Source organism: Moschus berezovskii, chromosome 7 (genome assembly GCF_049115385.1).
Source record: "Moschus berezovskii isolate FMDL1 chromosome 7, NW_MosBer_1.0, whole genome shotgun sequence".
Lineage (NCBI taxonomy): Eukaryota > Metazoa > Chordata > Mammalia > Artiodactyla > Moschidae > Moschus > Moschus berezovskii.
Window position 1 is genome coordinate 118,017,222 of NC_142466.1, and position 27,071 is coordinate 118,044,292.

At 45.3% G+C, this 27,071-nt stretch overlaps 1 protein-coding gene across 3 annotated transcripts in view; it reads right to left on the bottom strand.

Moving 5' to 3' along the window:
• STOM (stomatin) overlaps window positions 1-27,071 on the bottom strand; it is a 39,924-nt gene that overhangs the window by 4,360 nt on the left and 8,493 nt on the right. The window contains exons 2-8 of one of the 3 annotated variants that reach the window (XR_008686183.2): window positions 20,990-21,093; window positions 19,168-19,240; window positions 17,960-18,042; window positions 14,672-14,875; window positions 13,352-13,486; window positions 3,159-3,412; window positions 829-1,100 (exon numbers count right to left, since the gene is read on the bottom strand). Coding sequence is in view for 1 of the 3 variants with exons in the window: in XM_055427794.2 (XP_055283769.1) it covers window positions 3,218-3,412; window positions 13,352-13,486; window positions 14,672-14,875; window positions 17,960-18,042; window positions 19,168-19,240; window positions 20,990-21,093 (794 nt within the window). In the remaining 2 variants the exon portion in view is untranslated. Of the gene's footprint in view, window positions 1-828; window positions 1,101-1,161; window positions 3,413-13,351; window positions 13,487-14,671; window positions 14,876-17,959; window positions 18,043-19,167; window positions 19,241-20,989; window positions 21,094-27,071 lie in introns of those variants that run through there. The other 2 variants (XR_016037929.1, XM_055427794.2) reach the window with 2 other exon arrangements.

A 27,071-nucleotide genomic window follows, 5' to 3' on the forward strand; every position in this document is an offset into this window, starting at 1 on the left:
AGATAAAATGAGTGCACCAGTACTCGAGCACAAGCTGGGCACCTGCTGCTCCACAGGCAGTGGTCACCGACCCAAGGCCCTTCGTTTTCTCCGGGTTCCTCAGGTGGCACCAGCGGTAAAGAATCCACCTGCAATGCAGGAGACACACTGAATGCAGGTTCGGTCCCTGGGCTGAGAAGATCCCCTGCAATAGGAAATGGAAACCCACTCCAGTATTCTTGCCTGGAAAATTTCATGGACAGAGGAGCATGGCAGGCCCCCGTCCAGGGGTCAGAGAGTCAGAGGTGGCTGTGCATGCACGCTGTCTATTCTGGCGGTGCTGGGCCTTCACTGCAGCCTGCGGGCCTCCTCTCGCTGTGGCCGGGGTGGAGGTGCTGCTCTGTGCTTATGGCACGCGGGTTTAGTTGCCCTTCGGCATGTGGGATCTTGGCTCCCTGACTAGGGACTGAACTCTCGTCCCCTGCATTGGAAGGTGGATTCTTAACCACTGGACACCAGGAAAGTCCCTCAGGACAGTTCTTTAAAGGCTGAATGTCGCAGGTAACACCCGGAGTTTTTTGGAGGGTAGGGGTTGTTTTTTCTCTTTAAAGCTTTCCAAGGGAAACAGGGAGGTCTGGCATGCTGTGATTCATGGGGTCGCAAAGAGTCGGACACAACTGAGCAACTGAACTGAAGTGAACTGAAGGGAAACATCCCATTTGCTTTTTCTGATAGATTTGAGATTATCGTAAAAAATTATAATATAGAAAAAGTGAAAGCTTCTATGTGATATCTTCCAAAAACATCCATTCTTAACTCTTTGGTATAGATTTTTACAATGCCCCCCATTGGTTTTATATCATTTATTCCTCTTTATAAGTAGGGTTTATGCCAGTGGGTTAGCTGGGTGACAGGAAGAAGTGAGGTCCTGTCGTTTGGGAAATCAGACCAGCCAAGGATTCATGGATCTCAAACTCCTTAGGGAAGCTGCATGGGCACCAGAGGGAGTAAGACATGACAGAGGGCAGAAAGGTCACGGCCTCCCCTCTTTCTCTGGCCCAGGAAGAGCACACAGCAGCCAAAGCAGCCAGTCCAGACCTGGAGAAACGCATGTGCCACTTCTGAAAAACAAAATCCACACACACTGCATGCAGGCAGGAACAGATTCTCATCCCAAGAAAATCAGTAATAGCGCACACTTTATTATGTACAGCATTGCAGAGGGAGGTACCTGGGAAAGCTCTCGCACGAACACTGCCCGCTGTCATCCTACAGCTCCTTCTAAGTCTCCTCCCTCCCAGGCGATTTAATTCCAACCCACAACCCACAAGGCAGAAGAGCGAAGACTGGTGTCTGGAAACAGACTCAAGGAAAAGAAAGCATTGAACCTCTAAGTCTGAGAAGAGACTTTTATCCAGGATATGTGGTTGTCTCCTTGTCCTTAGTAGTCAAGGGTGAGCCACCTCGCAGAAGAGAGAAAACCATTATTTTAAAATTGAAAATAGAAATGCAGCTTGAGTTCCAAGTCAAAATGCTCCATATACATCTAATGAACTCAGCCAGGACCCGGATCCACGGTGGTTCAACACTTCGTAAAATAAATTTGGAAACGGGCTGTTGGGGAGGGGACTCATGAAGACTGACAGAGTGACCCAGCAAAGGACAGACACGAAGGGCTGCTCTGGGTAAGGAAACTGCTATTCTTAGATTTTTAAAGTGATTTCACAGCTTCCAAGAGGAAGTGGTGCAGATGTCACCAGCTGGCTTTCCAGACCAACAGGAAGAATACCAGGGTGCCTGGCTTCACAGGCGTTTGTGAAATGGAAGATGCGTCCTAAAATTATAGCAATTCAGAAGGGCTGACCAGTTCTTCCTTCAGCATCAACATACATGATGGAAAAATGACCAGGCAAATAAAAAAGAGCCACATCTATACAGATATGCCAAGCTTGACAGTGTTTTCCCAAGCTCTTTGGATACTGTGTGCCTGACAGACTATGAATTCCTTCCGTTACTTAATGAGCAGTAACCAAGATAGCTCACAGCGTCCAAGACTTGATAACATGCAGACAGTAAAATACAAGTTTTCTAAAGATATACTTTATCAATTGTTAGTCCTTAAGCTATTCAAATTGGTATATAAACAACTATTTATAGGACTTAGAGAAAATTTTATTTTAAAAATTCAAATATTTAGAATCTGATACATGAGAATAGGCAAAAGTGAGGAAAAAAGCACTTCTGTGATAAGTATTTAGCTGGTATCATTTGCTCATAAAGGGGCTCAACAAAGTTAAAAAAAAAAACACATTATTTTAAAAGGACCTCTAAAGCAGTGGGTTTAAGTCCCTCAAGAATCAAGGTCTCCCTTGACCTTGACCTTTATCTCCAGTGCTGACAGGCACGGGCAAGAAAATGTCTCAAGTAAGGAATATTTTGCAACCTGCTTTGAGTTTAGAAAGTAGACGGATGTTAGGAAAATTTCCTCAATTAAGATTCCCTGGAAGTAAGGCACATCTGGCCCAGAGAAGCTGGTTGTAGCCCAAGGTCACTATTCTCTGCAAAACATTTGTCTAGCCAGGGTGTCAGGTTGGGAAGATACTCTATCTTCTTGCTTCTGGCCTGGAGGCTGATAGAGGGTGCTGCTGCTGCTGCTGCTAAGTCACTTCAGTCGTGTCCGACTCTGTGTGACCCCACAGACGGCAGTCCACCAGGCTCTCCCGTCCCTGGGATTCTCCAGGCAAGAACACTGGAGTGGGTTGCCATTTCCTTCTCCAATGTGTGAAAGTGAAAAGTGAAAGTGAAGTCGCTCAGTCGTGTCTGACTCGTAGCGACCCCATGGACTGCAGCCTACCAGGCTCCTCCGTCCATGGGATTTTCTAGGCAAGAGTACTGGAGTGGCTTGCCATTGCCTTCTCCGGATAGAGGGTGCAGAATGACTCAATGAAATTTGAAAGAAGATGGACTTCACCTATCATGGAATAATCTAAACACATGAGCTTTTAAATATTTTAGAGTAAGGTTATCCGTCATTAATCACCACTCTTTCTCTCTCATGTCGTATTTACAAGCTAACAACCTTCATCTGTTGCTAGGATCACTATGTGCTGTAAGAATATCACACTCAACCTGTGGAAAAGGGAAGGGAGGGAGAAAAGTCAAGGTTGCAGCCCTACTACCTCCTTCCGGGTGAGAGGCTGGTTTGGTCCCCATCTCATCTCTGATCGGCCCCCATGGCTCACTGTTTTGTCCCCATGACAGCCTGCAACATATCTATGGGCAGAGGGAAGATGATGGTCGAGTTTTTCTCAGCAGCGATGGTGGTCAGCGTCTGAAGGTACCGGAGCTGAAGGGCAGCGGGAGACTCGGTGATGACCATGGAGGCTTCCTTCAGAGCCCTGGATGCATTCATTTCTCCCTCTGCCGCAATGACCTGCAGATCAACGGCCAGGAGAGGTTAACCAGAGGAAACGTTGGTTGTCGGGCTACAGCCTTCAAACTAGGGCATATCTAGACCCAGCAATACACAAAGTTTTCCAGGGAGTCGGCCAGAATAGTTCTAAGGAAAACAGTTTCCAGATACTGTTTCTATGTGATCTTTTCCCTGTAACTGGTTTGCCTGAGTGTGTGCCGGAGGTCAAGACATCCTCTTTAGAGGGGGGATGGACTGGGGATTGGGGGATGCAGATTGATTTACACACAATGCTGTGGATATAAGGGATAACTCATGCGAACTGACTAAGGCTCGGGGACTCTACTCAAAGCTCTGGCGACCTGTATGGGAGGAAATCCAAGAAAACAGAGGGGATACATGCATACATGTCACTGATTCACTCTGCTGTACAGCAGAGACTAACTTATAAAGCAACTATACTCCAATAAGAATTAAAAAAAAGACATCTTCTTTCACTATTTATTGTCTTTCTCCCATTCCCAGGGCATCAAACAAAGGGAAAATTCAGAATACTGTGTAGGACTTGAAAGAGCGAATGACCCCAAAGACTGGATACAAAGCCTTTTGCAAGTCAGATAGATTTCCAATTCTTTGATTTCAAAGAAAGGGAAGAGGACCTTATTGTACCGCAAGCTGACAGATAATTAAAAATGTTTTTTCAGGAAAGATCAAAAAAGTCATAGGATTTTTCAGCACATAAATTCAGAGGAAGTGCTAAGTATTGTATAAAAGTACTTAAAAAAATCCTTCCATTTCCATCTACTTATTTATATAAACAAGGTTTCTTACTCCTCATACCTGTAAAAATGAAAAATAAGAGAACTGATGCTGAATCTTGCCTTATTCTAGCAATAAGTAACAGCCATTGACAAGACAAGAATTCATTCTTCATTCATCTCATTGAGACCCTTGGTTATAGTCATAGAAAACTGAGAAGTATTTTAACTTATATACTAGATGGTTTCAGAAGGGTGATAAAATAATTCATAACAAAATATATTAGGAAAATACTCTGTAGGGGATGTGAAACGAAAATATAAATTCAAGAAGAAAAAGGAAGAATGAAAATTCCTAACTATTAAAACAGCTTATTTTCTCATCATTCTATAGAGAATGGAATCATTATGTTACCTAAATTTCAAAGAAAGCATTTAAAAGAATGATGTTAACAGTTTTACCTTAAAATGTCAATATTTAAAATATGCCAGGACTTATATGTTTGGCAAATATCCATATTCAAAATGAAAAAATGTACATGTCTATTTAAAATGTGAGATGGGACACACAGATTTTTCTGAATTCTTTGAGGGGTTATGTTATGTGAGCAAAGTTTGAAGACTTTTGGAGAAGTAGGGAGGGCAGGGGTTTTAGAGTTTAGGTGGCTGCTGCTGCTGCTGTTGCTAAGTCGCTTCAGTTGTGTCTGTATCTATGTGACCTCATAGACGGCAGCCCACCAGGCTCTGCCGTCCCTGGGATTCTCCAGGCAAGAACACTGGAGTGGGTTGCCATTTCCTTCTCCAATGCATGAAAGTGAAAAGTGAAAGTGAAGCCGCTCAGTCGTGTCCGACTCTTTGCGATCCCATGGACTGTAGCCTACCAGGCTCCCCTGTCCATGAGATTTTCCAGGCAAGAGTACTGGAGTGGGGTGCCATTGCCTTCTCCGAGAATTTAGGTGGTCTTGAGCTCAAATTGCAAACCTAACCCTTCCTAGCTGAATGTCCTCAGAAAGGTTATTTAACATTCTGAGCCTCAGTTTCTTATTCTTAAAATGGGATAGCACTGACCTCATGGGACCATTGTGAGGAAGACAGAGGTCTATTGTGTTGACGTGTATACCCAGAGGCTAATTATATCGCAAGGGCAAGTGACAAGACCTAATTTTTGGATCCACCTATGTATGCCATAATTCTTAAAAGATTCAGAAGGCAAAAGTAGGCAGCTATTCCTAAGTCCTAATCCTAAGAAAAGAGGTGTAAAGATACCATAACCCTCTTAAAAGTGTGGTTAGGATGTTCTCACAGGAATCTAAAAATATTAATGGTTCTTTTCTTCTTCTCATGCTAAATTTTTATTTCAATGTTATGCAACTGCGTAAGTATGAATATTTATTCAACATATAACAATTATGACATCCACAGGGCATTTCTTAGGGGAAATAAGACTGCAAACACTATTGTGGTGAACAAACTACTAAGCTGGTGAATCTGCAGCTGGGAGTCCTATGGAAGTTTTAATACTTCTGTGAATATGAGAATTGAAAGCGATGGTCTTATTACCAGCATGATTTCATTCAGTTATACAGTAAACTTTGGGGGCCTCCCGGGTGTCAAGACCTGTAAAGGGGCTAGGGATAGAGGAGGGGCTCCCCCACGTCCTTCAGCTCCTGGCCAAGCAGGGGAGACGGACTTGGAAGCAGATCATTTCATTCCAATGTGACAAATGCTGACTGAGGCAGGTACAAGGCCCAGAGCTGGCAGGAAGAGGAGAGCAGTTTTTGCCAAAGGTGAAGTGGTGGGTAATGCCCTGGATGAAGAGGAACAACAGAGGATGGAGGCCTTGCTGTTGGAGTAAGGTGAGGAAGAACATTTCAGGCAGAACACATGGAAAGGTTCTGCAGTATAAAAAACCTAGTGTTCCAGGAACCTAGAGGCAGTGAGCTCAGCGAGGAAGAGGGGAGGATGCGGGAGGACAGGGCGGGGGGGTGGGGGTGGTGAAGTGTGAGGGGGAGGGGGTGAACAGAGGGGGAGGGAGGTGAAGGGGGAGGATGGGGAGATCAGGGCGGGGGGGTGAAGTGTGAGGGGGCGGGGGTGAACAGAGGGGGAGGTGGGAGGGTGAAGGGGGGAGGATGGGGAGATCAGGGCAGGGGTGTGAAGTGTGAGGGGGCAGGGGTGAACAGAGGGGGAGGGAGGTGAAGGGGGAGGATGGGGAGATCAGGGCAGGGGTGTGAAGTGTGACGGGAGGGGGTGAACAGAGGGGGAGGCGGGGGTGGAGGGGGCAGGTGGGATGGCACCAGGGACCCAGGTGTTTATCTTTATCCTGAAGGTGACGGAAAGCCTCAGAGTTAGTTTGAGAAAACACCCCAACAGATGTTCAGTTCAGTTCAGTCACGCAGTTGTGTCCGACTCTCCGCGACCCCATGAATCACAGCACGCCAGGCCTCCCTGTCCATCACCAACTCCCGGAGTTCACTCAAACCCATGTCCACAGAGTCGGTGATGCCATCCAGCCATCTCATTCTCCGTCGTCCCCTTCTCCTCCCGCCCTCAACCTTTCCCAGCATCAGAGTCTTTTCCAGTGAGTCAACTCGTCGCATGAGGTGGCCAAAGTATTGCAGTTTCAGCTTTAGCATCAGTCCCTCCAATGAACATCCAAGATTGATCTCCTTTAGAATGGACTGGTTGGATCTCCTTGCAGTCCAAGGGACTCTCAAGAGTCTTCTCCAACACCACAGTTCAAAAGCATCAATTCTTCGGCAATCAGCTTTCTTCACAGTCCGACTCTCACATCCATACATGACCACGGGAAAAACCATTGCCTTGACTAGACGGACCTTGGTTGGCAAAGTAATGTCTCTGCTTTTTAATATACTATCAAGGTTGGTCACAACTTTCCTTCCAAGGAGCAAGCGTCTTTTAATTTCATGGCTGCAATCAGCATCCGCAGTGATTTTGGAGCCCAAAAAAATAAAGTCTGACACTGTTTCCACTGTTTTTCCATCTATTTCCCATGAAGTGATGGGACCAGATGCCATGATCTTTGTTTTCTGAATGTTGAGCTTCAAGCCAACCTTTTCACTCTCCTCTTTCACTTTCATCAAGAGGCTTTTGAGTTCCTCTTCACTTTCTGCCATAAGGGTGGTGTCATCTGCATATATGAGGTTATTGATATTTCTCCCAGCAATCTTGATTCCAGCTTGTGCTTCTTCCAGCCCAGCGTTCCTCATGATGTACTCTGCATATAAGTTAAATAAGCAAGGTGACAATATACAGCCTTGACGTACACCTTTTCCTATTTGGAACCAGTCTGTTGTTCCATGTCCAGTTCTAACTGTTGCTTCCTGACCTGCATACAGGTTTCTCAAGAGGCAGGTCAGGTGGTCTGGGATTCCCATGTCTTTCAGAATGTTCCACAGTTTATTGTGATCCACACAGTCAAAGGCTTTGGCATAGTCAATGAAGCAGAAATAGATGTTTTTCTGGAACTCTCTTGCTTTCTCCATGATCCAGCGGATGTTGGCAATTTGATCTCTGGTGCCTCTGCCTTTTCTAAAACCTGCTTGAACATCTGGGAGTTCACGGTTTACATACTGCTGAAGCCTGGCTTGGAGAATTTTGAGCATGACTTTACTAGCGTGTGAGATGAGTGCAATTGTGCGGTAGTTTGAGCATTCTTTGGCATTGCCTTTCTTTGGGATTGGAATGAAGACTGACCTCTTCCAGTCCTGTGGCCATCGCTGAGTTTTCCAAATCTGCTGGCATATTGAGTGCAGCACTTTCACAGCATCATCTTTCAAGACTTGAAATAGCTCAACTGGAATTCCATCACCTCCACTAGCTTTGTGAGTAGTGATGCTTTCTAAGGCCCACTTGACTTCACATTCCAAGATGTCTGGCTCTAGGTCAGTGATCACATTATCGTGACTATCTTGGTCGTGAAGATCTTTTTTGTACAGTTCTTCTGTGTATTCCTGCCACCTCTTCTTAATATCTTCTGCTTCTGTTAGGTCCATACCATTTCTGTCCTTTATCAAGCCCATCTTTGCATGAAATGTTCCCTTGGAATCTCTAATTTTCTTGAAGAGGTCTCTTGTTTTTCCTATTCTGTTGTTTTCCTCTATTTCTTTGCATTGATCACTGAGGAAGTCTTTCTTATCTCTTCTTGCTATTCTTTGGAACTCTGCATTCAGATGCTTATATCTTTCCTTTTCTCCTTTGCTTTTCACCTCTCTTCTTTTCACAGCTATTTGTAAGGCCTCCTCAGACAGCCATTTCACTCTTCTGCATTTCTTTTCCATGGGGATGGTCTTGGTCCCTGTCTCCTGTACAATGTCACGAACCTCCGTCCAGAGTTCATCAGGCACTCTATCAATCAGATCTAGTCCCTTAAATCTATTTCTCACTTCCACTGTATAATCATAAGGGATTTGATTTAGGTCATATCTGAATGGTCTAGTGGTTTTCCCTACTTTCTTCAATTTAAGTCTGAATTTCGCAATAAGGAGTTCATGATCTGAGCCACAGTCAGCTCCTGGTCTTGTTTTCACTAACTGTATACAGCTTCTCCATCTTTGGTTGCAAAGAATATAATCAATCTGATTTCGGTGTTGACCATCTGGTGATGTCCATGTGTAGAGTCTTCTCTTGTGTTGTTGGAAGAGGGTGTTTGCTATGACCAGTGCATTCTCTTGACAAAACTCTATTAGCCTTTAGAGCATCAGTTAGAGAGGAGACGAGGACAGCTTCCAGAGTGCTCTGGGGCCTGGAACCAGCGGTGCGGCTGGAGGAGGGAGTGGGTTGCTGAGAGGCTCCGCAGTGTGGGGTGGCCTGGGCGGGGTGCAAGGGTCCTGGCCGTGTCAAGGTTCTGTGCTGTGCGTTCGGTGAGACAGAGGAGGCTTGCCAGAAGAACGGGCCAGATTAGAGGATGAAGACCTGAATGTGTCAGGCGAAGCATCCTGTCCTACTGTGTGTGTGGGAAAGGCCCAGCACCAGCCACACTGAAAGGGACTCTGGGAACTGTCTCCCAGGCAAGGCCTGGACAGAACACACAAGCTGACCCGGCCACGGGCACAGCAGGCTCTGATTTTTCCCGTCAGCTCACATGTCCAATAAGGTGCTTTTTTTTTTTCCTGTCTGGACATAGATCAACTGCAAAGATAGCTCAGCTCCCACTACCAATCAACACGTATCTCCTGGCTGGGAAGCCAGACCCACCCGGCTGGGCACACATTTTGTTACTAGAAAAGCTGGTCTGAGTGAGCTGCCAAAGATGTGAACAAAATACCCTAGTTGTGTCTAATACAAGCCAAGCGGGCGCTGTGGGTAGGGTCTTAGAAAGCAACACAAGCTACCCGTAGGCATGCGCAGTTTCTGCCAGAAGCGCCGGAGCCCCCCATCAACTGACACTTCCTATTTACAGAGCATCCCGTCAAAAGCTGGCGTTTTCAGGCCTGTGGAAATGTCCTGCTGTCTCCTCCCGTGGCCCAGGGGGCTGCTCTGAGGGAAGGACCGAGAAAGTGACCTGCACCCTGTATTCCACCTGCTCAGTTATCACACAGCTAGGCCCAGAGATATGAGCCCGAAAGCCCAGCCAGGCACGATTCTGAGAGTTGTGACAAAGGAAAAAAGGGAGAATCTGCAAGCACAAAAGATATTACATTTCCCGTCATGGTCTGAAAACCTTAAAAAGAGGTCCCGCTAACATAACATGTTCAGGAGAATCTGCCCTCTTTTGCAACTTTTCTCTCAAATGACGCCTGTGAGCACTTAATGTGCTCCTTCTCTTTGCCATGTAGGACGCCTTCATCTCAACCAACCATTATCCATCCAGCTAGCAGTGGATGTTTGGATAACTTCCAGTCAGGGTAACTACAGAGTGCTGCTGTGAACACTCCGGTACATGCCTTCTGGGAAACAAGCAAGTGCGTTCCTCTCAGACCCGTGCAGCCAGACATCCCGGAGCTGTCACACCAATCAAAGTGTGTTCTCACCACTGAGACCTCCCCCTCCCCCACACTTGGATCTTTTTCTTTCTTTCTTGTTTAAAGCTGTTATAGTGAATGTTTAGTGTGGCATCTGCTTGTGACATGAGTTTGCATTTCCGGCTAATTAACTTGAGGAATTTTCCTCTGAAGTCTCTTAGTCTATAGACTCTTACAACCTTTTCCTTTGCAATGTATTTAAGAAACAGTGACCCCTATTTCCCTGAGAACTTGACTACTGGGCCTCGTGGTTGTTGCAGGGTAACTGGACTCCATGGAAGAATTAGACTCCTTGAGATTCTGTGTGTTAACCCCCACCCTTACAGCCAGCCAGACCCAGTGAGAGCCAGTAATTCAGAATTCTGACTTTCTCTATTTTTTCTTGTAAAGGGGAGTCAGGAGCTCTCTTTCCTAACTGGTGAGAATGTTTGCAGAGGAGGCTCAGTCCTTCCTGGAAAGAAGGCAGTGAGGAGCACAAGAAATCCTAATTTCCACAGTCACTAATCAACCGTGTGATTTTGAGGGGATCACATCACTTTTTTGGGGTTTGATATTTTCGTCTATATAGTGGGAATGGCAAATAAGGTTCATTTTTAGGGCTAATTTCAAGCAGCTGCAGGTTGTTACCTAGAGTGTATCAGGGCTTCCCAGATGGCGCTAGTGGTAAAGAACCTGCCTGCCAATGCAGGAGACATAAGAGACATGGGTTCGATCCCAGGGTTGGGAAAATCCCCTGCAGGAGGAAATGGCAGCCCACTCTAGTGTTCTTGCCTGAAAAATCCCATGGACAGAGGAGTATGGCAGGCTACAGCCCATAGGGTGGCAAAGAGTCAGACATTACTGAAGCGACTTAGCATGCCCGCACGCACACCTGGAGTGCTTCAGGAACATTCTGAAGTCAAGGCAAAGCTCAGAGGAAAGCAGCGCTGTGGTCAATGATGAGCGCTGGCATGGGAGCTGAAGGGGGCACAGGCAGCACCTGGGCCAGGCGTTTGTCACCTTCAGAAGATAATCTCTAAGGACCCTTGCGGCGCCAACATTCTATGTCGTCCATGTATGATAAAATCTATTATTTTACATGGTTTGGAAATGGGGCTTTTGGTTAATGACAGAGTCTAGGTAAAAGGGATCCCTAATTTTCACAATGACTAGATTATAGTGAGGCATAGTTAATATCATTCTAGTAAATACAATTTGATCTTCTAAATAAAGTGTCATGGTTTGGAGAAGAACTGCGTGAGGGCTCGTGGTATCAGAAGCATCAATGTTGATGTTGTCTAGTCGCTCAGTCGCGTCCAACTCTGTGACCCCACGGACTGCAGCCCACCAGGCTCCTCCGTCCATGGGCTTCTCCAGGCAAGAGTACTGGAGCGGTCGTCATTTCCTTCTCCAGAGCATTTCCCGACCCAGGGATGGAACATAAGTCTCCTGCTTGGCAGGTGGATTCTTTACCACTGAGCCACCTGAGAAGCCCATTAACACATTAGGAAAATCTAAAAGTTCTGGTTAGTAAAACATTCTGGATGCAGTGTGTCAAATGAATCTATTTGGTGCTGGCAAAAAAATTAGAGTGACCCCTCTGTGGCTTTGGAGAAGACAATGGCAACTCACTACAATACTCTTGCCTGGAAAATCCCCTGGACGGAGGAGCCTGGTAGACTGCAGTCCACGGGGTCACACGGAGTCAGACACGACTGAAGAGACTTACAGCAGCAGCGTCTGTGGCTTACAGGGCGTCCTAACAGACTGCAGTCCACGGGGTCACACGGAGTCAGACACGACTGAAGAGACTTACAGCAGCAGCGTCTGTGGCTTACAGGGCGTCCTAACAGACTGCAGTCCACGGGGTCGCACGGAGTCAGACACGACTGAAGAGACTTACAGCAGCAGCGTCTGTGGCTTACAGGGCGTCCTAACAGACTGCAGTCCACGGGGTCGCACGGAGTCAGACACGACTGAAGAGACTTACAGCAGCAGCGTCTGTGGCTTACAGGGCGTCCTAACAGACTGCAGTCCACGGGGTCGCACGGAGTCAGACACGACTGAAGAGACTTATAGCAGCAGCGTCTGTGGCTTACAGGGCGTCCTAACAGAAGGGCAGGGCTCTGAGATTAGCCATTTATCACCAGCTGCTACTGTTTTCCGACAACAACAGATCGGTTCGCTGCTGGTATCTTGGGGATGTGTCACGGCAACTGCTCCTCTGAAGACTGTCCCTCTTTCTCCACCCATTCACAGGTGAGGTGAGGGGCTGTGGCACCTTTTAGGCTCTGTGATCAGAGCTGGGTCAAAGAGAATCACTCTGGCGTGAATTTGGAATGGGGGCTGGTCTGTTTCCCACAGCATTCAGCTGGGAGATCCGTGCACTTGAGAATCAGACCTTCTCCCCCTCCAGCTGTCTGCAGTGAGGCGTGGCCCAGGATGTGGAATGCCTGCCTCCCCTGAGGCTGACTTCTGGTCTCTGGTTTTGATTCTGTTGAGGCTTGACTCTACTTCCTACCCTTGGGTTTGGTAAGACATCCCTATGAACTCATTTGAACATATCTTCTTTTCCAGATTCACAAATATTCCCTCAGCACCTCCCATGGATGTCACGCACCCATGCAGGGTTAAGACACAGTCAGGGATGATGATTTAAAAAAAACGGAAAAAAAAGCAGACATCAAGGACAAAGAAGGAGAAAAAAAAAAGGGCAGAGAAAGGAAGATGGAAACTGTAAGAAGGAAGAACAACTTGGGAAAAGAATGAAAGAGAAGACAAAAATAAGGAAGGAAGGAATGTACGCAAACTGATGAGACAGCCCGTTTACTCTGAAGTCAGACTGTCAGTGAGTCCTTAACAGAGGACTGGGGGAATAACGCAGGGGACGGGGCAGCCATCTACGTACTGGCAGTCCCAGGAGATGCGGTTTGTGAAAAAGCAAGGCAAAGAACAGTGTGTACTATAACCCTACTTCTGTAAAATAAACAAGCCAGGAGACTAACAGCCTAGCCAAATAAACCCCAAATGAAAATCTGGGGGTATTCACATATATACTAAGCTGTTAAGAGTGGTGGCCTCTGGTGGGAGGGGGATATGATTTAAAGTGATGAGGACACCTTTCATCTTTACTACTTTGGGACTATTTCGATTTTTTACAACCAGCATGTTTTACATTGTATATTTAAAAAAAGACTCAACAGGAAAAACAAACCACACACACACACACAAAACAAAGTTACCTTGGCTCGGGCCTCCCGGGACGCCTCTGCCTCTGCAGCCATGGCTCTCTGCAACTGCACGGGGAGCTTCACGTCCTTAATCTCCACGCGCTCCACCTTTATTCCCCAGTCATCAGTGGCGTCATCCAGGGTACACTGTCAGGAAGAGAGAAGGCAGGCTGAGAGTGCTCAGCCCTCACACAGGGGCCTAAGGCAGCTGTGTTCACTGGGATCTGGAGTGGGTGAGGCGCTACTGGAGGGCTGCAGAGAGAGTTACCCATGGAGGCATGCACGCTGAAGTGGGAGGCTGGATTACTGGGAAGTTGTTCTTGATTCTGCTACTAATAAGCTAATGTGGGTTGGCAAACGTTTTCAAAAAGAGCTAAATTCCTTCAGTCCTGTCCAAATCTTTGCGACCCAATGGACTGTAGTCCGCCAGGCTCCTCTGTCCATAGGATTCTGCAAGCAAGAATACTGGAGTGGATTGTCATGCCCTCCTCCAGGGAATCTTCCTGACCCAAGAACTGAACCTGCATCTCTTATGGCTCCTGCATTGGCAGGTGGGTTCTTTACCACTAGTGCTGCCTGGGAAGCCCTAAAAGGGTTAGAGAGTGATTATTGATTTTCAGTCTGTTGCAACTAACTCTGCCTTTGCAGATTAAAAGTGGCCATGGGAAATAATATACCAATCAATGGGTGTGGCTGCATTCTAATAAAACTTCACTTATTAAAACAGGTGGCCAGAGAACTCCTGATCTAATGTGAATCTGTGCGAGCCATGTTACTTCTCTGTACTTCAGCCTCCTCCCTTTACAACGGTAGGAGTGAAATCACACTATTCTATTTCATATGGTTGTTGGGGATATCACATACGACCAAAGAAATCTGCACAAAAAGTAACAGTTCAGATGTACAGTACTTGATCTTTCTTGACCAAGTCAGATTTGATTCATCATCTGTTATGAAGGCAAGATTGGAGAGTGTAAGGGTTACAAACGAAGTCATAGGACTCGCACAGAATATGGCTCTAGCTACACCTGCCCTGTCTTACAGAATAGCCTCCGAACTATTATGCTAAAAGAAAAAGGCTAACACTAATTTGGAGGAAAAAAATATACACTGGAGGGAATTAAAAACCAATGCATGCACTGGAGTGTTATTAACCTATAACTTACTTATGTGAAAAAATCCCCTTCCATCAAGTTTGGGGAGAGTATTCTACGAAGGAAAACAGGCCCGTGACTCTCCAAGCTGACTGAATGCAGAGCTCTCAAATGCCCCAGACCCTGGACTTCTCCTCCCACACCCGCAGCTGAGCCGCGTCAGTGGTGCCCTCCTCACCTGCATGTTGTGTGCAATCTCTTCCCTGTCAGAGAGGATCTGGGAAAGGTTCTTGGTGCCCAGGACGTTCCTCAGGGTCGTTTGTGCCAGAAGACGGGTTGCTGAGTCAGCATTGGTGATGTTCGCCACAGCCAGAGTAGCGTTCTGCACACGGTAATAGACCACACCGTCGACGCTGATGGTGACCGAGTCCTTAGTGAGGATCTATGACGCAGGGAAGCAACGGGAAATCTGTCAGCCTCCCCTTTAACAAAACTGCAAGGACTGTGATTCCATCGAATGTCTTAAAATAAGAGCTGATTTTTTTGGCAGGTGCTATTGACTGAATGTTTGCACTTCCCTAAAATTCACGTTGAAACTCCATCCCCAATGTGCTGGTGTTTGGAGGTGGGGCCTTAGGGAGGCCATGAGGGTGGAGCCCTCATGGATGGGATTAGCGCCCTGATAAAAGAGACCCCAGAGAGACCCCTCCCCCTTCTACTACGTGAGGACATAGCGAGCAAACGGTGGTCTAGGAATGAGGAGGCAGGCCCTCATCAGACACCACATTTGCCGGTGTCTTCACCAGCATTGCTTCAGAACTGTGAACAATACATACGTGGTCTATAAGCCCCCGAATTTGCTCAGCGACCCCAAGGGACTAAGACCGCGAAGCGTCAGAGTGCTCACTATGTCTTCAAACTTTTAATAAAGTACTTTCGCTGACGATCAAGTCCACTCGCTCGTTTGATCGTTCAACAAACACCGAGACTCAGCCACAGTCAGCAGCAGGTGCTGTGCTGGGTTTCTGGGGTGAAGGCATGAAAAACACTTAGTTCTACTTTCAAGGCGGTCAGGGAATCAAGGGGCTTTCTAAGGGACAAAGATGGACAGTTGCAGGTGGCAGAGGTGAGACACGAACCAAGTCTTGAAAAAGGAAATAAAAATGTTCTGAGGATGGAGGGAAAGAGTATTCAAGGCAGACAATAATGTGTGAAAAGGAGCAGCGGTACCAGAGAGCCTATGTTTGATGACCGTTAAGGAGCACAGGGTTGCTGGGACAGAAGAAGAACTGAACTCTTTTCACAGGGCGAAGTCAGGGTGAAAGTATATTTACAGTGTGCGTCACAGAAGGGTTGCAGGACACAGACCCAGTGCGTCAGGGCTTCCTGGCTCGTTCAGCGGCACAGTCCTCGGCTTGCTGCGAAGCCCTTTAATATCTGCCCTCCGGCCTCCTTCCCCCCACTCCTGCGCAAGTCCCCCGCTAGCCAATGTGGGGTTCCCACATGCAGCGTGCTCTGTGTCCCAGGCCTCCCTGCAGGCGTTCCTCTGCTAGGATGTCCCCCCATCTCTCCTCCCCACAACGTCAGACGGGTACGCCATCTAAGACACAGCTCAAGTGTTCTCTATGAAACTTGCCTGACCCACCCGGCAGAATTACATACTCATTCCTTCACCCATTCCCTGCAGTGACGTGATTTATTGACACCACTGCTTCCCTGTTCGACTATGAACTTCCTGAAGGCAGTTTGTCTTTTTATCTCTAGCACTGGCAGAGTGCTTGATACACAGCACGTAGTCAAAAAAACAAGAGATGGACTAGACTGAAACACGGCCCCAGGGATAGGGTGCGGGAGGAACAGTGCAGGGGAGTCAGGAGGCCTCAATTACAGCCCCAGCTCTGCCGGCTCCTCCCTCAGGGGCCTCCAGCGAGGGTTCAGGCTGCTGGGCTTAGCGACTCCTCGTCTGCAGGATGGGCTACTGACATTGCCCAATTCTATGCAAAGTTCTCTGAAGGTCAAATCAGATGTTTGAGTGAAGCCATTTTGAGAGTGTAAAGAGCTATGTACATGGAACAGTCATAAAAACAATAATAAATTGCTGTTTAGATCTGCCAGGCATCAAAAGAGTTAATTCTTTTTTCTCAGTAACCTAAAAATATTTCAAATTTGGAGAAGTGGGGAGTTTGTAAATAGATACTTAATATATTACCGTCTTGTATGAAAATTAATTTTTTCCCATGATGTGATGGAAAATGTAGGTCATTTCTAAAGGAATTCTTGCCATGGAGACTCTGCCACGGCTGGAGCTTTGTAAAGTTGCAACCTCTCTATCTACTGATTATTGTATGCAGGGTGTTTATCTTCCTTCATAACAAGTTCACAGGGGATCAGAAGGACTGCTTGCCAAGTTTCAAGCCGCTCTGTGTTCAGGGAGCAGCTGGAAGGCAGAAGCTCACCGTGACCCTGCCAGATGCCTGCCATGTTTACAGAGGAAAGTGCCAGAACTCCCCGCTGCCCGGAAAGGGCTCCTTCTGAGAGCCAACCGTCCGCACAGAGATACAGACATGCTCTCACGGGTGAAAATGATTTCTGGGGTCACCACGTATGTGTAGATCACAAAGTCTCACATCACTAACTACTTGGCTCAGGACCAGCAGGGAAGCTTCTGAGTTGGTTTCTGGATTTTGTGACCAGCCTCCACCACTCTGCTGAGGACCTGGCCTCTGGCCAGCAAACACCAGCAGTTTTCTTTGGTCCTTCCCTTCATCTGTTTTCAGGCTTTCTACCAGTGACGGTCATGACGCCTCCTTAGATACAAGGGCCAGGATAGCCATCACTGTGTCAAGGGCTGGGATGGAACTAATGTAGGATGCACTTAGCGTGGAGCTGTCCCACAGCTAAGCTTCAGGGACTCTGAAGGTCCTGGCCCTGCCCTTGAGTTGGGAGGAATTCCTGTCTACTTTCTGGGATTCTGCTGTGACCTTCAACGGTGAGGCACTTTGAAAAAGCCTGAAATAATTACTAATATAAAACATCATATTCTTATCTAAAATACCAAATGGGCAGTTTCTAATTCTTTGGCTTCTAACCAGTTTATCTAGAATACTGTCAAGAACTGTAAGAGGAATGTTCTATCAGAAACGCAGAGAGAAGTGTGGTAGGGAGAAGGCTGACGACAGTGGCAATGGTAACATTATACTTCCATTAACATCATAGTATGTTTCACAGTAATAATAAGCATTTCATAGCACTATATTTATCAGCCTCTGCTCTAAGCACTTTACATGGAGCATCTCATTCAGTCCTCACAAGAGCTCTATAGAGTAGGTTCTGCTGTTATAACCTCTATTCTATAGAGGAGGAGATGGGGGCATAAAGAGAACTTAAAGAACTTGCTGGCGGTCACACAGCCGGAAAGCGCTGAGGGCAGAGAGGCTCTCCCGCTGTGCTGTCACCACGGTCCCCTGCTGCCCCTCCACGCCAGGCCCAGGGCAGCTCAGCCATCCACAGCCAAAGACAGCCTTACCTCCTGAGGAGGAATATCAAAGGAAATAGTCCTCATGTCCACTTTGATGAAGCTGTCAGTGCACGGCAGAATAAAAAACAGACCTGCAACAGAGACAGGCCCGCGGTCAGAGCACACCGGCGCCACACCGCACCAGCTCCCTGTGCCAGCCGCTTCTAACAGGACCAATCCGATTGACCGAAAGAAAGCAGTGCGTCTCCGTGGATGAGCCGGAAGCCAGGAACGCCATCCTCGACTCCCGCCGCTCTCTTCCCACCTCCAGCTGTCCCCACGAGACCTGTGGGCTGCTCCTCACTCCGCTTTACTGTCGCCCATTCGCTTTCACTCACCATTTCTTTTTGGCTATCCCACACAGCATGTGGGATCTTAGTTCCCTGCAGGGACTGAACCCATGCCCGCTACAGTGGAAGCGTGGAGTCTTAACCACTGGACCACCAGGGAAATCCCTGTTTTCACTTAGACGGATGCAGTTGCTTCTTACATCATCTTGCTGTTTCTTCCAGTTTGTTTCCCACAAACAAGCCGAAGCACGTCCTGCACAGCCTGCCCCTGCTCACCTTTCACGCCCCTCTCGTCCCATCCTGCACCCTGGCTGGGCTGGCTGCCTGCAGTTCACTGAGCTGACAGTGCTCTCCTCTGCATGGCTCTGCACATGTTCTGACCCTGGGGACACCTCTCCTCCAGTTCCCACCTTTTCCTGCCAAGTGTCACCTCCAGAAAGCATCCTACCACTTGGGGTCGACACTCTTTTCTGGGTTCCCACAGCCATCTGTGACTTCTTGATGCAGCATTTACCATGTGGGCCTGTAACTATCAACTGTTTCCCTGCTGGTGTCCCGTTGCCAGGCAGAAAGATCCTTGAGGGCAGAGACTGTTTTCATGTCCCGTGAATTCTCAGAGCCTGGAACTCAGTGGGAACTTAACTGAAGTTTGCCGAAAATAATGACTGGCATTTATTTCAGTAGGGATTCTCACGCTCAAATTTCGATAGCTGCAACTATTTCTGGCCTAGAGATAATCTTATCAACTCAAATAGGAAGGGGAGGGGAGAGGCGGGAAGGAAAGGGTAATTTCTGGTAGGCTGTACTGCTATTGTTGCACAAATTCTTCTGTGAGAAGTCTTCTAAGTCAACAGAGACTTTCATGAAGGAAATCACATCAGTAAAAGGATGAATTTTGCTTTCCAGACAAACAGTGCAAGCACTCACCAGGTCCTTTGGCTCCTCCTTGTAAGATGCGACCCAGTCTAAAGATTATGGCTCTTTCATATTCTTTTATGATCTAGATTAAAAACACAAATCATAATTTAACATGAGGAGTACAAGTAGTTACATGCATAGCTTTTGAAATATTATATATATATTTCTCCTCTAAACAGGTGAGATGTTTACAACACCAGGTAAAAGCTACAGGCAACATGTTAATGTTTAATGACTCCTCCCAAAATTACCAAAAATTAATTACTTTTTTTGTGGATTATAAAAGCAGTAGATACTCATTGTGTAAAATCTGGATAGTATAGAAAGAGTATACAAAAGCAAATTCACAACTTCACTCCTCAGCTGTTAATATTATTATTCAATTACTCATGGATTGTCAACACAGGGGAAAAAAAGTTAATATCCTCATAGTTTGTCTTCTGGTTTCTTAAATTATAATAGTAACTTATCTGAAAATTCTTAGAGCATATTTTATCTTTTTAGGAATATGTAAGTGACTGTCATTTATCACAGTATTAATAACTTCATGGAAAATAGATGGGGAAACAGTGGAAACAGAGGCAGACTTTATTTTCCTGGGCTCCAAAATCACTGCAGACGGTGACTGCAGCCATGAAATTAAAAGACGCTTACTCCTTGGAAGAAAAGATATGACCAACTTAGACAGCATATTAAAAAGCAGAGACATTACTTTGCCAACAAAGGTCCATCTAGTCAAGGCTACGGTTTTTCCCGTGGTCATGTATGGATGTGAGAGTTGGACTGTGAGGAAGGCTGATTGCCGAAGAATTGATGCTTTTGAACTGTGGTGTTGGAGAAGACTCTTGAGAGTCCCTTGGACTGCAAGGAGATCCAACCAGTCCATCCTAAAGGAAATCAGTCCTCAGTGTTCATTGGAGGGACCGATGTTGAAGCTGAAACTCCAATACTCTGGCCACCTGATGCGAAGAGCTGACTCATTTGAAAAGACCCTGATGCTGGGAAAGACTGAGGGCAGGAGAAGGGGACGACAGAAAATGAGACGGTTGGATGGCATCACTGATTCAATGGACATGAGTTTGGGTAAACTCCAGGAGTTGGTGATGGACAGGGAGGCCTGGTGTGCTGCAGTCCATGGGGTCGCAAAGAGTCGGACACGACTGAGCGACTGAACTGAACTGAACAACTTTATAGAAGAAATAACCAGCATAGGTGGGACAATAACCATGTGCCAGGTGTTGTGTTAAGTCCGTAATTCATTTAATCCTCACCACAGTCCTGGAAGACAGATGCTGCCATTTCCTCCCATCTGACAGGTGAGGAAATTCGCCAAAGGTCACACAGTCAACAGTAGCGCCCGCAGTCACACCTCAGAATCCTGACTCTGGAGGACTTTTTCTTACAGGATTGTCCTGCATCCCTGATTTCAGAAAATTTTAGATGGTAATCCTTACTTTAACCCACAGGAAGGACTGACTGGATAGGGGCTAAAAAGAAGTCTGTTTTAAAGAAAATTTTTTATTTTTTGGCCACACCCCAAGGCATGTGGGACCTTAGTTCTCTGACCAGAGATAAAACCTACACCCCAGTGCACTGAAAGGTGGAGTCTTAACCACTGGACCACCAGGGAAGTCCCTGAAAAGCAGTCTTAAAATCCCATTGTAATAGGTGGCTAGAGTAAATTTTTCAAGAGATGAAGGGAAAAGGATTCTAGATCAGTATGGTCTCTCTTACACACACACACACACACACACACATACACACACACCCTTCATGGGCTTATGTACTTATGAGTGGACCCCTTTCCAGATGTGAATGAAATCTTTTTTACCTTTATGCACATCCATATTGACATTGGGAAAGTTATAACCGTGAACAAGAATGATATAGCCACCAAAATCCATCCGCAAACACCGAGGCCTGCACTGGGGCTATCTGTGAAAATAAACAAACATACAGCTCTCATCACTGTTCTCAGCACAATCCCCCCACCTTCATCCTTGCCCTTCACGGGACGTCACTGGTTCACATGGATTTTCCCATCGAATCCACTTAAAAACCTTGACAAGTGCAAGTGCTACTCTCCCTCATCTTTACTATGTGGTGAAGTGATGAAACTTTTAAGATCCAGGCCCAACTACCAAGAAGGTTAAGTTTAGTGGCAAAACCATTATAATACTAAGCGGTAAGTACAGATACAGTATCTGTTCAGAACATTTTGAAAACACAAGAATAGAAGCAACTCACCCCATTCTGTTGGAATGGAGGTGAAAGCAGAGTGGGGTGGGTAGGCAATGGTGGCAGTTGTTAGAGGGGCTTCTTGCAGAACGTGATGGTTAGGGAAAAACCAGCGACAAAGAAAGGGAGGGAGGACAAAAGGCATCTGAGCTGAGGGTGCAGCATAATTAAGGGTGAAAATCATGATACACTTGTACAAGCTCACTTAGGTCCTCTATTTAAAATACCTGTCAAACAGCTCACTAGGTATAAGCACAATTTATCATCCATGTTGGTTTTGATTTCTATTATGAAAATGCTATAATGAACATCTTTGTACATGGTTTTCCTCCTACATTCCTAACAGTTTACCTTTTCTGTAACATGAAATCGGATTTTCTTTTTTGGCTGTGCAGTGTGGCTTGTTGGATCTTAGTTCCTCGATCGGGGATTGAACCCACGCCCTTGGCAGTGAAAGTGCAGAGTCCTAACCATGGTCCACCAGGGAATTTCCTGAAACAGCTTTTTGTCTGATCACAAAGATAATATTAATACATGTCCCACTCCAAATAGTTTAGAAAAGTATAGAAAAAGAGGGGGAAATTACTCAATTCCAAGATAATGTTCTTTCAAACCCTTTTTGTGCATGCACATTTTTCTAAGTAAATAAATAGAATTTGCAGCCTATTTCCCTCCCTTTGAGGTATTGTTCTTTCAGGTTCCTTTTCAGGCTTTGTTGCTACGCATTTGTGCTTCTTCTGTTTTAGTTTTATCAATTGGTGGTTTAGCTGCTAAGCCGTGTCCAACTCTTGCAACCCCATGGACTGTAGTCTGCCAGGCTCCTCTGTCCATGGGATTCTCCAGGTAAGAATACTGGAGTGGTTTGCCATTTACTTCTCTAGGGGATCTTCCCAACCCAGGAATCAAACCCAGGGCTCCTGCATTGCAGGCAGATTCTTCACCAACTGAGCTACAAGGGGTCAAGGAATTTTTGTCAATTACACTTGCACAAAGTTAAAAAAGTCAAATAGTTCCACAAGATGAGTGCAAAAAAAGAGGGCAGTCCTCTGCTCACCTCTTCCAGTTTCTTCTATTCAAGGCAAGTGCTCTTTCAGCTGTGTATTGTGGTATTTGACTTACCTTACTTTCTAAAGAACACACTAGTTTTGTTATTGCTTTTAGTTTTAAGCTTCATCTATTGACTTCCTACCCCTCCCCCACCACATAAAGACACCTATCCTTGGGATTGCATAAAAATATCAAAGTTTATATTTCAGAAGTATGCAAATATGACTCAGAGCTGAGCCGTACGGTGGGGCGTAATTTTTCACTCATACAGTTTACTGATTTTTTCTGGAGTCACTGTCTTCTTTTGTTTCTCCTTTGCTTGGTTTTCAGTGTACGTAACGGTTCAACCCTTTTCAGTTGGCTACACCTCCCTTCCACAGGCTCGGGTATCCTACCCATTTCACCTGCTGAGGAAACAGCTCGGAGCCGCGTCTGGACCGATTCTCGTTCTCCCTCTGCTGGCCTCCCACTGCCATCCTGGAAATCCCCCTTCTCTTCGTGAGCTGCTTCCTACTCTCTGCATCTGATATCTTCCTGGTTCTTGGTTTCCTCTTTGTGGGAGGGAGAGGGCCTGAATAGGCTCAGGGACAGATCCCTGCTCTTTTCAAGCATGGAAGGCTGGTCTTTCCAGGAGCTCTTTTAATAATGAGAGGGAGGGGGAGGGAGGGGGGCCAGAGAGGAAGAGGTAGGCCAGGCACGGGTGACTCCTTAGATCAGAAGGAGCGATTTAGATGGCAGTGAGAAGAGGTTCCGAATAAACAGGAGGCTAAGAAAGCAGCAGAGTGATGGCTGGGAGCACAGAGAAAAGACAGACACATGTGAGCATCCAGGCCAAGTGCTCCAAAACCTAAGATGAAAGACGAGATATATACATGAGTACTTTGGTTTGGTTTGGTTTTGGCCGTGCCATGTGGGTTCTTCCCAACCAGGGATCAAACCCGTGCCTCCTGCAGTGGAAGCACGGAGTCTTAAGAATGGACAGGCGAGTTCCTACATGAGTCCTTTGGTTATTCGTGACTTTGCAGTTTCCTGATCCTGTTTCACAGTGTGCAGTAAACGTTCTCCAAGTGATCTACATTAACACTGGAGGCTTCTAAGGTATCTCTTTGAGGGGCATGGACACATTCAGTGAGAGACTTCAAGCAAGACCACATGCCACTTGTGGAGAAGTCCTGTCGGTGCTGTCTTAACAGATATGAATCACAGCAACCTTTTTAGGCAGCTTGTTGTAATTCCTGCACTGTGTTGAATTACTTTAGACACATATCTCATTTACTCCTTACAAAGTCCCTGGGAAGTTAGGTGTTTTTAATTCCACTTTACCATACCAATGAAGTCACTGAAAAAACATTTTTCCCAAGGTCACACACAATGGAGGACTTGGGCTTCAAATATAGGTCATCTCACTCCAAAGCCCAGGTTATAAATCAACTCACTCTTTGACCCTTTGCCTCTGAATAATAATAACAATAAAATCCTTATCAAAGCAGCTGTTGGGTTTGGAGCACCTCCTCAAGACAAACTCCAAACTGGAAAAGCATGGTAGGAGTTCCGAGAGTGAAATCTGATATTCTTACAGAGGAAGTCCTCTTAATTCCAGTCGTGCCTATTTATAGCAAAAGACAGTCTCAGGGCTCACTGCCAGGCTCAGGTCTAGGTTTCCAAAGTGAAAGGAATGCCAAACAAGGAACAGATGGGCCACAAAAACTTATCTGACAGCATCTGGTGCTTTCTCAAACACTGCTTCAAGACTCCCTTACTCTAGGCAAAGCTCCGGGTCCTCAACATCCAAGACGATAAACTCCCTGAAGGCAGGGCTGTTTCTTTTTTATGTTTATATTTTCAACGTCTCTTGCCTGTAAAATCCCATGGACGGAGGAGCCTGGTAGGCTGCAGTCCATGGAGTCGCTAAGAGTCAGACACGACTGAGTGACTTCACTTTCACTTTTCACTTTCATGCATTGGAGAAGGAAATGGCAACCCACTCCAGTGTTCTTGCCTGGAGAATCCCAGGGACGGGGGAGCCTGGTGGGCTGCCATCTACGGGGTCGCACAGAGTCAGACATGACTGACGTGACTTAGCAGCAGCAGCAGCAGCACAGTTATCTCCCAGAGAGAGGCTATAAAATACTTGTTAGCTTACCTGCTGGAGGTATAATTTCTTTGTGCGTTCATATCCCTCATAAGATGAATTTCCAGTTTCAGCTGTGACTTCTTGTGTGATCTTTACCTCTCTGAACCTTTGTGTCTTGAAATAACCAGACTGGCCCCCCAGGATTGAGGCAGTGCTCAATAAACACAGATGACAGTTTTCTGTCACTCTCCTAGTTTATTCAAGTGTTCAATTTCCACCACAAAAAAATGGGAAAATAGGCACCTTTTCCCTTCTTCATAAAAACCTCTGAAACTACTTAATTTTTCCCTCACTTTGTGCCTGACTGGCTAGGCCTGGAGAGTCAAAGACCCTCAAGAAGCTCACTTATGAATGAATTATTAATACCAGATGAGTACAGAGGATTTGACTGCCAATCAAGAGGAAGAAGAAATTAAGTGGATTTTCTGAAAACTGGGCTTGGTCTTTCACTTTTCAAAGGCTCAGCTAGAAATAATCCGAGCATACACACTGGGGAATCAGCACTGTTTCACCCTGAAACTCTTTCCCACCTGGTTACAGCTTTAAAAGATGTATAAAATCACGTTCCTTGGAAAGGTGAGGTTTAAACTTCACCAGGCTGTAAATGAACCCTTAATTATCTACAGTTACTACAAGTCAAGGGGAAAAGAAATCCTCAGTTACTCCCCCCAAATTGTAGGAAATTCATTTCCTCCAAGATTCCCATTCATTACCTCGAGGACTGGATCCTCCCTCCTACCTTTATGAGGTTAAAAGACAAATAACGAGTAATAGGTATTTCTGAGTTATTTTGGTTGATATACTTGTTGATATTGCTGGGTAGGAATAATTGTGAAGATCAGGGACCCCATGATAATTGGTTGTAAACACTACTTTTCCCTGGTTTAGAGTATTTTTTTTTCTTTTACTATCAAACTCTTTCCTGAAAACTGTGTTAAAATAAATTTTTGACCAAGCAAGGTTTTGAAAATGGATATAAGCCCATACATTAACATTTTTTAATTGAGCATTCCAACTGGGCTTTCTTCCAAGAAACTTGCACACATTTTAAAAAATCTTACTTTCTTTTATTTTAAAAGCAAAGTATTGCCACTATATTAAACTTATAGTTCAGACTAGAGGAAGGGAACAGTGATCTATACTTCCATTATCTCTAGATGGAGATTATTTTCTGCCTTGCTATATTTATGTTCTGTAAATTTTTTGTCCTGTTTTTTTTTTCTTTTCCCCAAAATGATATAGTGGTATATGTAATAATTTAAAATCTGTTTTCCTCCTCTATACTGTGGACATCATTTCATATCAGGAAATATCCTTTATTATTATTAATATCCTATATTATTATTAATATCCTTTAGTATCCTTTATTATTAAAGGATATTATGAAATAAATATCCTTTATTATAATATCCTTTATTATTATTTATCCTTTATTATCAAATAAATATCCTTTATTATTAAAAGGATACAATTAAACATCCTTTATTATTATAATACTCCATTGTTTCATATGATGAACATTTAGGTTCTGTCCAGTTTTCTCAATTAGAAACTCAGTTGTTTTGAATATACTTGTAGTAAAGCTTCTATACATCTTCATTGTGTAAACTAATTTTGTTGAAAAGATGAAATTACACAATTCTTAAATTTCTCTCATTCTGGAGGTATCTTTTATGAATACTAATAATAACCATTTATTGAATGCCTATTACATGTCAGCCACAAGCTAACTTCTTATATACATTACTTCTCATATTGATAAAGATCTGTAAAGTAGGTGTAAAATATTCCTCTCAGAGTACCAAAGTACTAAAGAAAAAGACTATTTGGGAAGAGACAAAAGAAAAAACAAAACAAAACCATGAAACAAATGAAAAAAAAAAAGAAGAAGAAAAGCAACTTGTAGAGTAATTGTTGTTGGGCTGGCTTCCAGACAAGCAGCAAAACAGCCTTTTCAAGATCATAGCATGCATAGTATCAGAGCACTGCAGGCTGACCATGATCCCATATCAGCCAATCTCCTTACGGTTGACTGAATTTGTCACCACGAGAAATTACGTGAAATGATCAATTCTGTTTACTATTGCGACTCTGTTCTAAAGTTCAAAAGATATTGGATTTCCTCTTCAAGCAAATACCTTCTGGCATATCTAAAAATCTGACTAAGTCATACAGATTACCACACACAGAAGGAAGAGGTGTTCCAGCGAGTTATTGAAATACCAACATTGAAAGCTGGAGAAGGAAATGGAAACCCACTCCAGTGTTCTTGCCTGGAGAATCCCACAGACAGAGGAGCCTAGCAGGCTACAGTCCATGGGGTCGCAAAAGTTGGACACAACTTAGTGACTAAAAGAGACAGAGAACACTGAAAGGACGATTTTTTCCTTCCTCCTTCCCAGAATGCAGGTGAAATACTTCATACTAGAAATTGCCAAGAACAGTGTCGCTTGGGTCATGAAAGACAGCCTGGCTAATTCAGTCTCAAAAACAT